This window comes from Scleropages formosus, chromosome 12 (assembly GCF_900964775.1).
Source record: "Scleropages formosus chromosome 12, fSclFor1.1, whole genome shotgun sequence".
NCBI classification, from domain to species: Eukaryota; Metazoa; Chordata; class Actinopteri; order Osteoglossiformes; family Osteoglossidae; genus Scleropages; species Scleropages formosus.
The window spans coordinates 21,866,962-21,882,914 of record NC_041817.1 but is presented as its reverse complement, the minus strand read 5'-3'; the positions used below and the strand labels follow the sequence as shown (position 1 = coordinate 21,882,914).

The 15,953-nt window shown below is 45.7% G+C and overlaps 1 protein-coding gene across 1 annotated transcript in view; it reads right to left on the bottom strand.

Annotated features, from left to right (window-relative positions):
• Positions 1-371: 371 nt before the first annotated feature.
• The window catches only part of edar (ectodysplasin A receptor), a 32,877-nt gene continuing 17,295 nt past the window's right edge, over positions 372-15,953 (bottom strand). Inside the window, exons 4-12 of the mRNA XM_018743635.2 lie at positions 14,224-14,405; positions 9,868-9,953; positions 5,647-5,730; positions 4,967-5,092; positions 4,769-4,843; positions 3,307-3,373; positions 1,951-2,143; positions 1,755-1,815; positions 372-796 (exon numbers count right to left, since the gene is read on the bottom strand). Coding sequence (XP_018599151.1) covers positions 462-796; positions 1,755-1,815; positions 1,951-2,143; positions 3,307-3,373; positions 4,769-4,843; positions 4,967-5,092; positions 5,647-5,730; positions 9,868-9,953; positions 14,224-14,405 — 1,209 coding nt within the window. The 3' untranslated portion in view covers positions 372-461. The remainder of the gene's footprint in view (positions 797-1,754; positions 1,816-1,950; positions 2,144-3,306; positions 3,374-4,768; positions 4,844-4,966; positions 5,093-5,646; positions 5,731-9,867; positions 9,954-14,223; positions 14,406-15,953) is intronic.

The window sequence follows — 15,953 nt, the reverse complement described above, 5'->3', positions numbered from 1 at the left end:
AACTTCTGAAATATACAGGGATCAAAATTTCCAGACACACAAACAAAAGCATCCCAGAGATCTAAATGCACTTTCAAATGTAAAGGCTATTAATAAACTTTACAAAATTGCACAAAATACCAAATGGAAGAAAATAGGTCTTGGATATGGCTGTGAAAATGTGGGAATATATGATAAATTTCAGTAATCGCCTTTATCATGTTTTCGCCAGAAAAGCCTTTTTTTGTTATTTTTTTAAATCGGCGTCCAGCGCAACTTTCTGAAAATGAATATAAAATGGTTCAGACTTCCATATACATCTGAAATGGAGTTTTTCCATTTTTCTGTAAGGCACTGACTGGCATTTGTACTATATGACTTAGTGAAGAAGGAGAAGGACTGAGCATCGTGGGGCCTCTACGTAGAGGTCTATAGTTATTCTTCATGTGGAACGGAGCCATGGGGTGGGGTTTGGGCGGGGCTTAGACACTGGCACAACGAAAGGAGACGGCGTGACCAGTTGGCGGAGGCCCTTCCATCTTCCCCAGGATGTCAACACACAGTGACTCCACTGCATCCAGGCGCTCGATCTGAACCAGGCGGGTGAGCAGGTCAGGGATGCTGTAGCCCGCTGTGCTGATGCGGTCAAACAGCTGCATGCCGTCCGTCATGCCACCGATCTCATCCCGCTTCAGGCCAAAGCTCTCCGCCAGGTGGCGCCACGTCTTGACCACCGCCTTGTCCGTGCTGTATGTGGAGCTCAGCATCCGGCTGGTCTTCTCCAGGCAGTCGAAGGGCAGCTCTGTGGGACTCAGGCCTAGGGGTCAAAGGGCACAGGAAAGTAAAGGCACAGAAACCCCCTGTGGTTTTGTTTTTCTGTGTCACTCCATACGATGAATATTTTTGCTTAAAATCACATTTAAACCTTCTGAAATAGATAGAACAACGGAAATCTGACTTTTTTTGCTCTCAACAAACACAGCTACTCCCAAAATGCCCCGTCGTTAACTTTTAACGTACCGCATAATGAAGAAAATCCGCACTTGACTCAAACAGATTCATCAAGCGACATGTTAACAACTGAGATTTAACTGCTGTCTGGTTGGTAGCTGAATAAGGAATACATTTCAAACAGTTGCACAAACATTGTTTTACTGCACTGGGCATTACTACTGCAAGATTTTTTTGAAGGTAACTGCTATTTTTTGCAAGCATCCCACTGCAGATGGTTCTAATTCTGCCACCAGAACAAGGAGCGGGAAGTCCTTTGCTCCAAAGGGCTTTCTGCAAATGGCTCTCCTCACTTGTTCACAGCTAATGTATTCAAGGGAGATACAAGGCATGTGACAGGTCCACTTAGATGCTTTTACAGAGAACAGAGCCTTTTCCAGATGCACGGACTCACTCAGTGGCCCAGAATGAGATCACTTGTTGGCCCAGGACATGGCCCTGCTCATGACACATGGCCTGTCGTTATAGCTATTTCTCTGTTTTTTTCATCTATTTACACAGCTGGGGTTTCCAGAGCACTTGATGTTAAGTACCTTGATAAAAAGTGAACCTGCAGGACCTCTTTTTTTCGCTAAACCAGGAATCTTCGGCTAAAAAATCCGCATCCTTAACCACCATGCTACCGGGTGTTCTGGTATGGGACATGGCTTGTCCAACTTTAAATGCACATGAAGACCAGTACTGAGGACAAGGGGGGTCCGAGCGATTTCAGATGATTCCTCCTGTCCACCATCAACGGGGTAGAGGAACTGCGAGAAACGTACCCTCTGCATCACTGCACGCCTTCGCGTAGAGCTCCAGGATTTTCCTCCGTCGACTCTGGATCTGCATCGGCAAAAGGAAGGAGAATGAGTGTTACTCTGCGTGGTGTGTTGAGTTCCCTGCATGCATGTGTGAGGTGTTGCAGGTCGCTCAGTAAAACAGTACTGAATTGATCAGTCCGTTAGCAGGGGGTCTTACCCCGGTGGTCTTGCTGCCGTTGCCGTTACTGCTGGTGTTGCTGTTGATGGAGGAACCGTTTTTGTCCCGGGTGAGGTGGACCAGGGAGAGGAGGCACAGGTCCGCTGGCCCTTGGCGCTCCAGCGCCGCCTCCTCGTCGCTGTCGATGCTGCGGCTCAGCAGCTGCTCGTTCTCGGAGGAGGCGTCGTTCTCGCTGCAGCGATGATACAGGGGGAGGGGGGCATGATTGCCTCTTTAGTCAGCATTACAGAGATGTGTCATTGGCTCGGGCTGCTGTGCCAGATAGAATGAATTCAAACTATATGCCTTTTCTCCTGGCATTTACAGCAAAAGCTCTTTGTTGAAGCGACGTGCCTGGCGATGCCATAGAACGTCATTGTTTCTGTGTCACCTGACACCCATGCTAGCCTGACAGCCATCTCAACAAATCAACACATCTTCTAGCACGAAGAGCCAAGCTGCTGAGGTCAGGAGATGTTGGAGAAGAAGTTACGGTGACAAGCATTGTGTTACCTCGTCGATGAGTGTGCCTAGTATTGATCGTATGACACATGGGCTTTAACATACAGTATGCACCGCTGCTTTCCTTACATATATACATATACCTGTGTGTCGATCGAAACCACGCGAAGACAGTACGGAACAATGGCTCTTCTCAATCTATGCGTTGTGGGTTTTTGCCTCTCCACAGACATGCGAAAAAGGTTTAAGGGGAAAAGCTGCCACCCTTTAAAGTGGTACAGTTTTCACCAGGTGGTTTGGCTGCCAGCGCGCGCAATTATCAGCCGCTTTATCACGTCCGCATAAGCGCACATCCCTTCCAAAGCCCCAAGGCATCTGCGTGGAACTATCTCATCGCTCCCCGAGTCGCGCATTGTTCCCAGGGCAAATCCTCGGGTGAACTCGGCATTCCCGCTGCAGTGCCGGTCCAAAAAGGGGGCACAAATAACAAAACCCTTCCCGAAACCCTGCCTCCGCTTAGAAGGCCAGCAGCAAGAGACTTCCACTGCTCCGACTTGTCCTGTGGTGACTTAATTGCCGGCAGATCCTCGGCAGAAATCCGGATGAGAAATCGCTCTCTTTGCGGCCTCCGTTCAAGTTGCAACAGACTGCCGGCTCGGTCCCACCAGCGATATTTCTCACTTGTTTGTACCCCTAAGTTCAAAGGAACAGAGCTCTGCTTGTCTGGAAGATACTGATGGTAGATTTTTTTCGTATCCTTGCCAGGTTTTAAAGAAATTATTATAAACATGTTTATTCTTAGACGGGATAACTGTTTTAACAAAAATATTGCGAGGTTCTTAAGGGTGGAAATTTCTGGGTCTGGCGTGTCGTGAGAAGCCGTTCCACGCTCACCTTTTCTTTGGCGGAGTGGGTTTCAGCTTGTCAAACTCATTCGTTTCCGTGAAGATCACGACATTTTCTGTAGAGGAAACAGTCCGTCACGCATAAGAATGCACGTAACCTCTAACGACGAACATGGAATGTAATATGGCTTACATTGAAATCTTTACATAAGGCCAGGAACACATGATCAGCCAGTGCCTGGAATCTTGTCAGACGTTACTTTGCTCTGATACACGGTGGAGAAGTCCTCTGATAAGAGCACACGTCTTTTGCCAGTCAACAAGAAACGTTTATTGCTTTTGAAAAGGGGAAACAAACGCGCGTCCAACTTTTCCCTCGGACGCTTGTATTGGAGACGCCTTTGAATGACAGCGGTATTTATCCGGGCAGCTGTTAGTGAATGTGCTCAGTGAGGTGCCAACGGTGTCAGCTGTGGGACGTTCAAATACCCGTATTATAGAATAAGCTGCCCATTGAATAAACGTGATTTCCTCTGATCAGATTTTACCATCGCTGTTTGTGACAGGGCAGCACACAAATGTAAACCCAGAGTGCAGCAGTGTGGTACTTTACCCACATAATTCAGCCTGAGCCAAAAGCATGGAATGTGGGAAATGCTGAAGAAAACAATTTAAGATTCCCCTTTACCTACCCAGTCATTTACACCGGTGCATAATTGCTACTGTCTTCAATACCCCAAAATATCCTGAAATTACCCTGTAAACTCCTTCACTGTCCAGTGAAATGTGGGAGGTGATGTTGACAGTAAATGATGCTTAAACAGGCTTAGACCATCCAGGAACTCCAAACACAAAGCAAGAGCACCTTTACTGTATAGGTGTATAAACCTCTGCAGCTATGTCTCCTCTCAGTGTAATGCATAAATTGTACTTTTGCTGAGATGTACGTCGCTTTGCACAAAAGCGTCTGCTAAATGAATAAATGTAAATGTAAATGTAAATGCATACACAGCTTTTAAGCATTTTTTTACCTGATATCATCTGTCCATGTATATGTCACCTTGGACAAAGGTATCAGCTAAATAAACAATAATATCAACGACAATTGGAGCACAACGGCAGAAATTGAGTTTTAGAGGCCTGGCCAAACATCGCTGTCAGATGGGAAAAATTACCAGTTGGCAAACAAATTAATTTTAGTAGAAATGTAACATCTTAGCTTCTTCTCAATGAAAGTCGTTTCATTTTCCTTGAAATGTCGAGGTAACTGTAGTTAATGTGTAAACCTCTCATTTTGCAGCAATGCCATGCAAATAAGTGTGGTCAAGACTTTTTAACGATCCTTTCTAAATGCTACTAATGTACATTTTTCATATTGTCTTGATTTTTATAGCTAGACCTGTCTAATAAATGCCGTACCACATTTCACTTTGGTTACTTTGCTTAAACCTTTCCCTAGTAAACGTGTTGTGCATTTGCAGAAGGATGTTGACAGTGCTGCAATGTCTTACCTTGTACTTCTTTCTTTTCTTCCGGTTTGTTTGCCTGTGCTTCCACGGTCTTCACCACCTGACCTGTGCAGCAAGCTGAAGACCAGACACAGTGTGAGTCCCTCATCTGTCAGACAGCACCAGCCTGTGGAATCCCAGTGAGTGTGTGTGTGTGTGTGTGTGTATATGAGACCATAAGTCAGAAACCAGCAGTCTCACCCTGGCCACTAGTCTTGGCTTTCAAAATGTAGAACATGATGATGAGCACTATGGCAATAGCCATGATGAAGATGGTGGACATGGCGATGATGAGAGCCGTCGCCAGGTGGCCCTGTCCGCTCAGATCTTTTAAACACACGAAAACACGCATCACTGAAATACCTCTTGCACTGAGAGGGACCTCAGTAAACCTCAACAGAGATGTGAACAACTGGAACGTATGTAGTTTGTTTTGAAGTGTGACATTTATATGAGCGGGTGTGTTTTGTAACAATTGGCTTTATCAGTAACAGCTTTTAAAATGCAAAGGCATTAATACATACAGTACCAGTCAAAGGTCTGAGTTCATGTAGGCAACTTGGACAATACTTGTATGGGATGAACTGCACAGAAAAGCAAACGCAAAGCAACATACAGCTGTCCTACAGCTGTCCTACATCTCTGGGAACTCCTGCAGAAGATCTGAGAACACATGGCACCTCATCTCCTGATCAAACCTGTTTACCAGTTGTCTTGTAGGAGACAAGCTTCTTTCCATCAAGTTAACTTGAACTTTGACTGGTACGGTATATTAACATTTGAAAATGAAGAGTTCACGAAACAAGGGTGCTGTTAGTTCAGCTGGACTGTAAGTGGAGTCCAATCCAGTGCTGAAAGCCCAAAGACTCCTGACCGCTCACCTTTGTGTAGGTGGGGGAAGATGGTGGTGCTGGTCGAGGAGATGCTGGAGGCTCGCCCTGATGATGCGGCTGAGCTGCGTGCACCTGCAAGACAAGCCACTGAATGACATGTCGATAAGAACGGTGGCACCTAGTCGCCGAGGAGGGCCCCGGGTCCCATACGGTGCCAATGTAATGACACTCAGGCATAATTTGGTGGACATTTGGCATTCCCAAAGTCCAGATGCAGATGTTAACTCCAAATCCAAATGTGATAATAAATATGAAACTAAGACACATATTTTACAGCACAACTTTAGCCACTTTCTTAGGATTTCTATTCATTTCAAGACCACTGAGCCAGTTGGTTTTGATAATTTCATTTACTGCCTGTCATATTATAACAGAGCGCAGTTCCATTACTGATGAATGGGTCACTTACGTTAAATAATAGGCAACACATACTTGGTTTACTCTTCATCTTCCTACTAGGAAGTGTAAACACCATACAATGAACAACACTCAGGCGCTATTAATCACGTTCACTTGTAAAACAAGTTCATTATGAAACATTTTTGAAATAGCTAAGAATTAAGAAAAGACATTTAAGTGGAAGAAACTGTATTTGTTGTTTGTGAAGTGTTGACACTTGAGAAACAGGTCCCCATAGTAGCCTCACGCTGGGTCTAAACAACCCTATAAAATAACAGTTTTTTTTTTAGTGAAGAGAAGATAAATTGATTTTTGTTCTTTGCAAAATGCTCATGAGTTATGAATTGCAGTAACTCAAGTGAGGGGATGGTTTTTGTGATGTTTTGGTACATTAGACGTCAACGTCAAAAGAGAGTTTCCATTCACTGGTAAAAACAAGATGAATGACTAACAAATCGAATGGGTTTCCTATGCCAGGTTCTTGCTTTGTTTTTGCAACTGTGAAAAATGTGTCTTGTGGATCACGATCTTGACCGATACCGAAAAATGATTATATCTGGAGGAGTAAAAAGCATCCAAGTGTTCAGTCCCCAGCAAGGTCATTGATAGACTGTGAAAACTCCATTTTTTTTTTTTTTTTTTTTTTTTAAAACTAGAGTCACAGCCTCTCTGTTTAAATGCTTAAGTGTTTGGCTTAGCAGGTGAGCATTAAAACTCATTATAAGCCCTCTTTATGGGCTTTGACATCTCCATGGCCCACAATTAATACCAATTATTGATGCAGCCATCCATCATTGTAGAGTCCCCTCTACCTGTCAGTAAGACTACCCAAAGATTTTGGAACACACATCCTTAGGGTTGTGTTCTGTGCTCTGAACCGAAAATCAGTTCTTCAGAGGATGGCCCAGACAAAAATCGCTGTGTTTCCCTGTGGTTTTACCACTGATAAGTCACCGATGTTGTGAATATGGCCAAATGTGCCATGAGTCTGAGCTGGAGAGATGAAGTATGCAACTTGAGCAAGGGAGGTAGTGGGAAGACAAGTCCATTCAAGACCCGAAATCTAAACAACTGCAGAGTTTTTAATGCAAATGTATATCGTTCCTTTGGTTTAATCACTTTCACCATCAGTAACAATGCCCTTGTAATTTATATACACTATAGCAAACCAAGTATCAACCATTCTGTCTTTATTCCATTTCTTGCATTTATTGCATTTCTTTGAATAAATGTGAAACAACTTGGCAGAAATTAGCTGTATGATGATTTAGCCACTGAAAAAGTCCAGGGAAAGGCTTACAATGTTTTATTGTTCAGTTTCACCTAAATCATTACAGACTTCAAAAATAGTAGAGATCTGAAACATGTTTTTATATAACCATGGATTATTTTTACACACCCAATTAATAATGTTTTCATTCATTCATAGATCATGAAAGGACTTTGGGAAAAACGAGATCTATTCAGTTAAACTACAATTTTATTATAAGGAAATACAAGGCTGGTGCCATTTTCTGTTTACCTGGGTATTAAAGTGCCTGTATGTGATGTAAGCAATACTAATATTACAGTATTTTGCATTATGAAATGTTTTAAAAGAAAGATTTTCTAAAAATATCCCATATTCATATGATTTAATTCAGCTTTTCTGAAGAAAAGGTTATATAAGTTTACTGCGTGTTTGCATGCATGTATTTACAGACTTCCAGCTTTAGTGGTTTTATTTTAATCATTCAATTATCACCAGGCAAGCAAATATCTATTATATTAATTTCCATACTACAGAAGTTGCGAATAAGTGCTGGTTTTGAGTGTTGTTTTTCCCAAATTAATTTTCGTGACATTGAGGGGGCATTGAGAGGGTGGAGTGCTAGTTGTAGAGAGACCTCGGAGGCCCAGGGGGTCCTGGGGGCCTGTATGGTAAGTTCTCTCTACAAAGTGTGTGAAAGTGATCCTATTCCATGTGACACCTTTGATTAATCTAACACACACATCTGAGTCCTTGTAAGAAGCAAAGGGATGGCCCATGCAGCTCCTGAAGTGAGCTTGCTGAGATTTACATGCCTTAAGTTGCAGGTTAAGCCTGAGAAGTTTCTCTCTTTGTCCCTCTGAGTCTCTCTCTGTGTATACCCAATTTACCCCCCAAACCTCTCTCTGAACCAGCCTGTCCATCTTTAAGCACAATGCATGGTCAGTGGCACAAAAGTGGCCCCTGCATTAGGTTCCAGATTTGGTTCTGGCTCAGGTTCTATCTGAGGCGCTCACTTCTATTCTGGTTCTTGCTTATGTTCTGACCTGAGATCTCACTCAAGTTCTGGCTTGGGTTCAAACCTGTCAGTCTTTGGCTCTGGCTTAAGTTCTAGCTCTTCTGGACAAATGAAATGAGCAAGTCAATGAGACTTTCACCTCTTTTCCCAAACAATATTCTCTTGGCTCTGCTGTGTTCTGAAATGGTACGTGGTTTTTTTTTTTTTTGTCACTTATATTCCATTTCCGACGGACTGGCATCCCGTCCTGGGTGTGTCCCCTCCCCTTCCAGCCTTGCGCCCTTTGTTGCCGGGTTAGGCTCCGGCTCACCGCGACCCCTCTTGGGATGAGCAGTTTCAGACAGTGTGTGTGTGTGTGTGTGTGTGTGTGTGGTATCCCTTAGTGTGATCACCTCTCATGCACGGTCGGTAAAGTGATGGATTGAATAAATAACTATTGAATGACTGCAAAATGAATTGCTAAGTTAAAGCTACAAAGCAAATACAGTAATGATATCAAGTTTACGTGTGGTTTTGAATTGTAATATGATGCGGCGCAATACAAAGAGCCTTTGGGTTAACAATGAATGACTGCACAGTTATTAGATACAAGTGTCTAAATGTATGTCAGTTTCTGAATTGAGTAACTTTATTTTTCAGTGTAAAGCTCTTGCTATGTTATCATGGGGATCACAAGTTAACCTGTACAAATTTTCACTTTAACCTGTGCTACAAACTAGGCTGTAATCAGCCAGCATCCTTTGCAAAGCTACTATCCTTTATGGCGTGTACTTTATAGGAACTCTGTGTTCATTGTATGAGTTAGCGAAAATGCACAGAGACATGTTAGCATCCTCATGCAACAGTGCTGTTCGGAGCCATTCCCGAATCAGCCAGCTGGGCTAGGGATCCCGAGGGGGTGGTCACGTCGCAGTTTGGCGCGTCCCTCTCTGGAGCCTGGGCTCTGCTCTGCGTCAGCTTGCCTGCGGTCTGTTCCATGCACTCACGTCCTCAGGTATGTGGTGAAATCAGTAAGTCAATGATGTTATGGACGACCTGTCATACGAAGGGCTGGAGCCAAAGGCTGCAAACGAATGCCTAAATATCCATCACACGCTCAGCCCTGCAGATGACAAGTTCCAGAAGCCTCCAGCACAACTCCTACGGGTTATTGATGACCTGATATTGGTGCAATTATGACACTTCTGGGCAATTGGTAACATTTCCTGCTGCCAACACTGGGCTGGCTCTGGTTCACATTTTGGGTGGGGTGAGCCTCCCTGTGTCCCCTCCACTCCGGGAGGCACAGGTCCAAGCGCTCGCTTTCCTGGCTCAGGCAAATATAACAGTTTAGTGGCAGAGTGCGGGTGGCACAACAGACTGGAGCCTGGGCCCGCTGCCATGAGACCAACGTAGTGGGATGCTGGATGGTGGCTGTCAGCTAAGAGAGACCATACAGAGCTGCCCTGACAGCCTGATCCGTTGCCGTTCTCACGCATTATGGCGAAATGCAGCTGGCTGCAGTAAAACGGGAAACAGAGGAATAGGAAGTGGGGACACTTACACTCTTTGATGCTCTTTGGAGCATTCTGACACGAGTGGCACACCATCCCATAGATGTTCCGTGGTCGGTTCTCCAGAATGTAGTACCTGTAGGTAGGGAAAGTGGGGTCAAAGGTTAATCTTAGAGATGCAATGAAAGAACTGCAGTATGGCATTCATTTTAATGTTGGCTACTTGGAAATTTTGGCTTGTAATCTATCTATCTATCTATCTATCTATCTATCTATCTATCTGTCTTTGATTCAGTTAGGCTTTGTTAGAAAATACACAGCTGGCCTTCTAGGACCACCTGGGTTCCTAAGGGTCCATCCTAAACCAGGTTGCTGGGACCTGTAAGTCTTCATGGGAATGACAGGTCAGAACAGAACCCTCTTTGTCCGCAGATTTTACATCCTTTTTTTGCTTCGTGGCCCTTCCTGAGTGCTGAGTTGTTCAGACCCACCATTCACCCTCTCAATGTGTTAATAGTGTGAAAGGGATTTTTCCAGTACCACCAAGGCCAATAAAACTCCAGGTGCAGATGCAGGAGGCTACATTTACATGGTGAAAAACGGCAAAGCCCAGACGGCAGAGCTGCCCATGAGCCGCTCAGAATGAGCGCTGACCGAACGGCACGCTGACCCCCACTTCCGTGGCAAACCCCAGCAGAAATACAGTGACACGTACTAAATTCGCAGCAATAAATTTTTTTATGCGTTCATTTGCCGAGGAAAAAGTTGAGCCTCAGCCAAGGCAGAGAGGTTATTGCCTTCGAGCTTGACATTTTAGATATATAAAAAAACTGTAAAAAATCGTGGCATAGTTTTGTTTTTAGGCCTCCAGGCTGAGCTGTGAAACCGAAGCAATTAATCACGTCGCCGGATCGCTTTGCCGGCTCCTTCCCAGCCTCCAGTGCAATGCGTCCTTCTAGGACTTCCTGCAGCGAGGAGCCATCTATCCAAGCTGTCGTGAAGATGTGACGATCGGATCAAAGCAGGTAGGGAGCGGTGAGAGGAGGCCAAAGCAGAACCCCCCTCCGCCTGCTCCCCTGGGGCCTCTTTTCCACCAGTTATTGCACTACAAATAGAAAGCCAAGGAGAACAGGAAGGAATACGTTTGCAAAACCCTCCACACGGCACCCAGGGTCTGGAGAGGGAGCTAGGTGAAATGTCCCGGTCTTCCTGGGCTCATCCAACAAGAGGTCCCACTGTGTGCCCCCCCCCGCCAGACCAGAGCGGGGCCCTCCAGGTGAAGAACACACAGTTCCAGGGTCATAGGAGCCCGCAGTCCCTGCCAGCCTAACCATCTGCTTGCTTTTATTCACGATGTGGTCGGGACCACATTATGGGACACGAGTACAGTTTTTTTGTACCTCGCTGAGCCGTACACTGAACCACAAGGCGTGACGCACGCGCCTCGTGACCATTCCAGGTCCGCCAGCGGCATCAGAAAGCGGCACATCGACACGAAGGACAAGCCGCTGTCTTGGAAATCGCGAAGGGCATGTTTTACGCCTCAGCACTCATGGTTGCCGTTGCCAAAAAAACCACTTAATCACAGATTGTAGCTTGTAGGCCTGTCTTGGTGTATCGTTTATAAAAACAATTTACGCTGCATTGACGGATGACGGCAAATAGCAGGATGACACGGAGGTCTTCGGCGTTCAGTTTCGCTCGCTTTTCGTCACCGAGTTCAAATTATACCCGCGGGACCGCGGAGCGGTAACCGGCTCGACCGTGCCGTCCGGGGCAGCGCGACGGCTCTCGGTCGCGGGGCGGCGAGAGCCGACGACGCAAACCGAGCGCTAACGACACACACGGCGGGGGTCTCGGGTGCGTGTCGGCGTGTCCGTTTCCGCATTTCGTGAGCATAAACTTTTCAAAAGGGCCCGAGAGCTTTTCATCCCTCGGTAAGCATTCCCGTTTGGGCTCGTCTGCGCAAACTATCGGCGGCTAATTTCATTACCTGTAATTTGAACTTTGAACATGTATTGCAGTTTCAGACATTTCTAGATTTACAAAAAATAATCAAATCATCCTAATTCTTAAATTTGTTTCAGAAATACATCATTTATATATATATATATATATATATAAAACAGGCAAGTAATTAGACTGCTGGAAAACAGTGTTACATGTGGTGAACAGTATTGCTTTCAAAGGGATCTCGGAGTCTCCGGGGAGGTTCGAGTCACTATCGAGTACATCCACTCACATTCTGTTTAAAAGCTTCTGCCAGCTGGTGTATTTTCAGTTGAGCAGAATTCAGACCAGATCCGCTAATATAGGTTTTCGGGGCTATAGAGCCCTCGTGAGACCCGATACACTCCTGCAGCCATTTAGCCATCCTTTAAAATACCGTTGGTGGGTAATTCAAGCCCAAACTGGGTGGGTTAGACTGTGACGCTGATCGAAACGCCGGGCGCGCGGGCCCTTACGGGGGTCCTGACAGGGTGGTCCGTTACATCAGCGCTTCGTCTCTAGCTCCCACCCCGACGCCTCGTGCCACGATTCAAGCCCGGCGCCGTTCGCGGTCGGAACCGTCTCTGCCTCCGCTTTGTTTATTTTTCTGTCTGGTGTTCCCTGAGGATCTAGCAGCCGTCCCGTGCCACAGTTTATTCGGATTCGTTTAATCGCAGCGATCGCTCGAAACCCAACCGCTCGCTCGTGCGCCTTGATTAGTCTCTGCATATTAGCGCTGCGTTCCATCACGGTAAATATTCCTGACAGGCGAGGTCATGAGGAACCCAGGCCCAAGTATTTGTTAGGATGGAGCCTGAGATTATTATAGTCCTAATACTGTTTATATCTACAGTAGCTATATTATCTATGATAATTTCAACGGTTTTCTCCCACATAATAAAAACATCAGGACCCACCCCTTGCAATAGGTAGCGTGCCATTCGTACCGCGTTACTCCACCCCACCTGCCGTTTAACACATACCCGTAGAGCCGAAAGAGAAAGACTATGAATGAATATGGGCACGGCCTTAAGGAATCGCGTCCTAGTGGTCCGGTTTATTTTAAGAGCGCAACACTGGGGCCGATTTCCCAAAAGCATTTGCAGTATTATTACCATATTAAAACAATCATGATGCTGTAAAGCTCTGGGGAAATGAGTGACAGAGTGGTACTAAAGGGTACACTGGTGCTGGGAAAAAGCCCCCTGAGCAGTCGTGTTAAGATCAGTGTGCTTTACGAGTAGCATCTGATGGTTTGGTAATTGTTTACTGAGTGGCGTTACAAACGGGGGGCGTGGTGGCGCAACGGGTTTGGCCGGGTCTGGGGTTCGAGTCCCGCTTGGGGTTCCTTGTGACGGACCGGCGTCCCGTCCTGGGTGTGTCCTCTCCCCCTCCAGCCCTACGCCCTGCGTTGCCGGGTTAGGCTCCGGCTCACCGCGACCCCGCTTGGGAGCAGCAGCTTCAACCAATGTGTGTGTGTGTGTGTGTGTGTGTGGTGTTACAAACAGAACAGTAATCGCACCTTTTATTCTGGAAAGTGTGTGGAAGTATAACAAGTGCCACCGCCAGTATATCAGCTGAAGCAAATACAGTGTTACTGGATTTCACGTAAATAATTTTGGTAGGTATAAAAAGGGAGGGTTTTTATTTCCAGGTTGCTCAAGGATGCTTAATTCTCCTCCCGCAATACGTGTGCTCACCTCCTCTGTATAGTATTTCTGTTCTCGGTGTCCCAAAACAATAGTTACCGTGTTCCCACAGGTTACCGGAAATGGAAAACCAAGGCTGTTATTTGACATTATTTTATCGATTATTCATTTATCGTTTATTCATTTCCTGCTGACACTTTTCTCCAAAGCGACTTATAATGTTAAGCTACTTAAAATTATTTACCTGTTTATACAGCTGGGTAATTTTTTTAGGGTAAGAACCCTGCACATGGGTACTGAAGTTGGAGGTGACACTTTACGCCGCGACCTTTGGGTCCGAAGGCAGCGGCTCTAACCGCTAAAGTACCAGCTGCCGCAACATCGAGTGTTTTCTCAGTCATCATTTGGTCTTTTTGTACAAATGGATGTGTTTGATTGTTTGATGAGTCTTCCACGGAGGTGGTATTCGTGTACTCCCATGTTGGTGCATGTTACTTGTATGTTTATATACTGTATATATAATAAACATACAAGGCCTTGAGGGGTCTGGGTAGTTTTTCCAAGTGCAACAGTGTGCATAGTTTGAGAGATTCATGTGCCATGCTGGTTTGGTATGCCGTGTGCGTTGCACTTTCAATTACATGAGTGATGTGGTCCTAACGAGCTATTAAGGTATTACGGTCATGCGTGACGTGTTTTTGTGCCGTTTGGAATGCGGCCAGGACACTAAGCACATAGTCGCAGGTAATCCCGAAGGTGGTCGCTTACCCCGGGAGGCAGGGTCCACACTCGGCGTCACTCTCGGCAGTCCCAGGCGTCAGGACGGTGGCGCGGTACAGGGCGTCGCAGTCCTTGTGTCGGCGGCAGATTTCGTACTTGCCCTTGGAGAACTTCCCGGGCGGACAGGGTACGCAGTCGTAGTCCCCGTCTTTGATGCCGTAGCCACAGTTCTGGAAAAAGGACAGCAACTATTGTTGTCATGGGCAGTGCTGGATTTCCCATTAGGCGCTCTATAAACAAAGCCTACAAAAGCATAATTTAGAATTTCCAGGAATTTCCTATGATTGTTTCGTTCTTTGGCTTCGCCATTAATCACGTGGCTTAGTATTAGAATCATTTAAAGTTTGTCATGTCAACTGACATAATTAAATTGGCGTTTGCCTCTCCTTTTGCATATGTCGGAGTGTGTGCCTTGGGCCGGCAAAGGCCATATTCGAGCCCTGATCATCAGCGAAGGATAATTTGGGGGGTGCCCCTGTTATGAATTTTAGCCCGTCGCACTGGTTACATCGCGACTGTAATATGATCACTCCCCTGACCCGCCCGGTTGGTCCTGACTGAGTGTGACACCTTTCAATCAAAATTATCTACCTGTTCTGATAATCCAGATGCTGAGACAGCTGTAAATGGTAGCTGATGGGGGGGGGGGGGGGGGGGGGAGGAGGACAGCTGGGGGAAATGAGTTTTGGCCTGCGAAGGCAACTTTGCCTCCAAGATTTGTGCCTTCATCATTCACCGGAAAGCAATCCAGATTAAATCCAGATTTCTAAACCGCATAATTATTTTGAAAACTTGTAGAGTTGTTAATGGAGTGACTGAGCAAAAATTGCAAAACTGCAGTAAAATAACTCCCTATTCTTTCCAGAAATTAAAATTTGGCTTTTAACTAACTTAGTTAATCAGTTCTTATTCATTTCCTTTCAGACTTTAAAATCTAAATCAGAGGGAAAGAGACAAGCATGTCCCAGCAGATACAAATGTAACTTATAAAACAAGTGGTGTTGGGCTCTGCTATAAGAACTGTATTTGCAATTGTCTTAATCTCTTAATCTTCATCATTTTCTTGTACTGTATAGTGTGTGTGTGTTTTGTTTTTCCCTAACCACTCATCCAGTGCAGCGCAGTGTTGATCCAGAGCCTATTCCGGAAGCGTAAGGCGCAAGGCATGAGGCAGCGTACACTCCAGGCAGGAGACCAGTCCTCCGCAGGGCCATCACACACACCCCTCCACTCACACATTCACACACCTCAGGCAATTTAGAGTCACAAATTCACCCGAAACAGATGTCTTTTGACTATGGGAGGAAACCTCCGCACGCCGTTAAATATTTGCAGTGACGTTCCGCATAACATTCTCTTCGTGCATTCTTTTCGATTGCTGTGGTTCTTCACGATTACCAGGTTTACCACAGATACTAATTCACAGTGCTGCTAAAAATGGAACTCTGCTCTGCATTAAAGGGGTCTCTGTGGTGTGTCATGAAATATCAGCCTGGGTGGCGGTCAATGTGAGGTGCGTCTTTAGAGGGTGAATCGCATTAGCTGCGATTGGTCACAGTGGCCGTTTCAAACGCAACCGAGCGGTGATATGGCACTACTCCACATCTGGAGCTGCTTAAGGTGTCCTCGTCTTCGATTTTGTCTGAAAGTCTTTGCTCCGATATGAGTTTGCTCAGTTTCCTTTATACAGCAGCTGCCCTTTGACACACACACACACA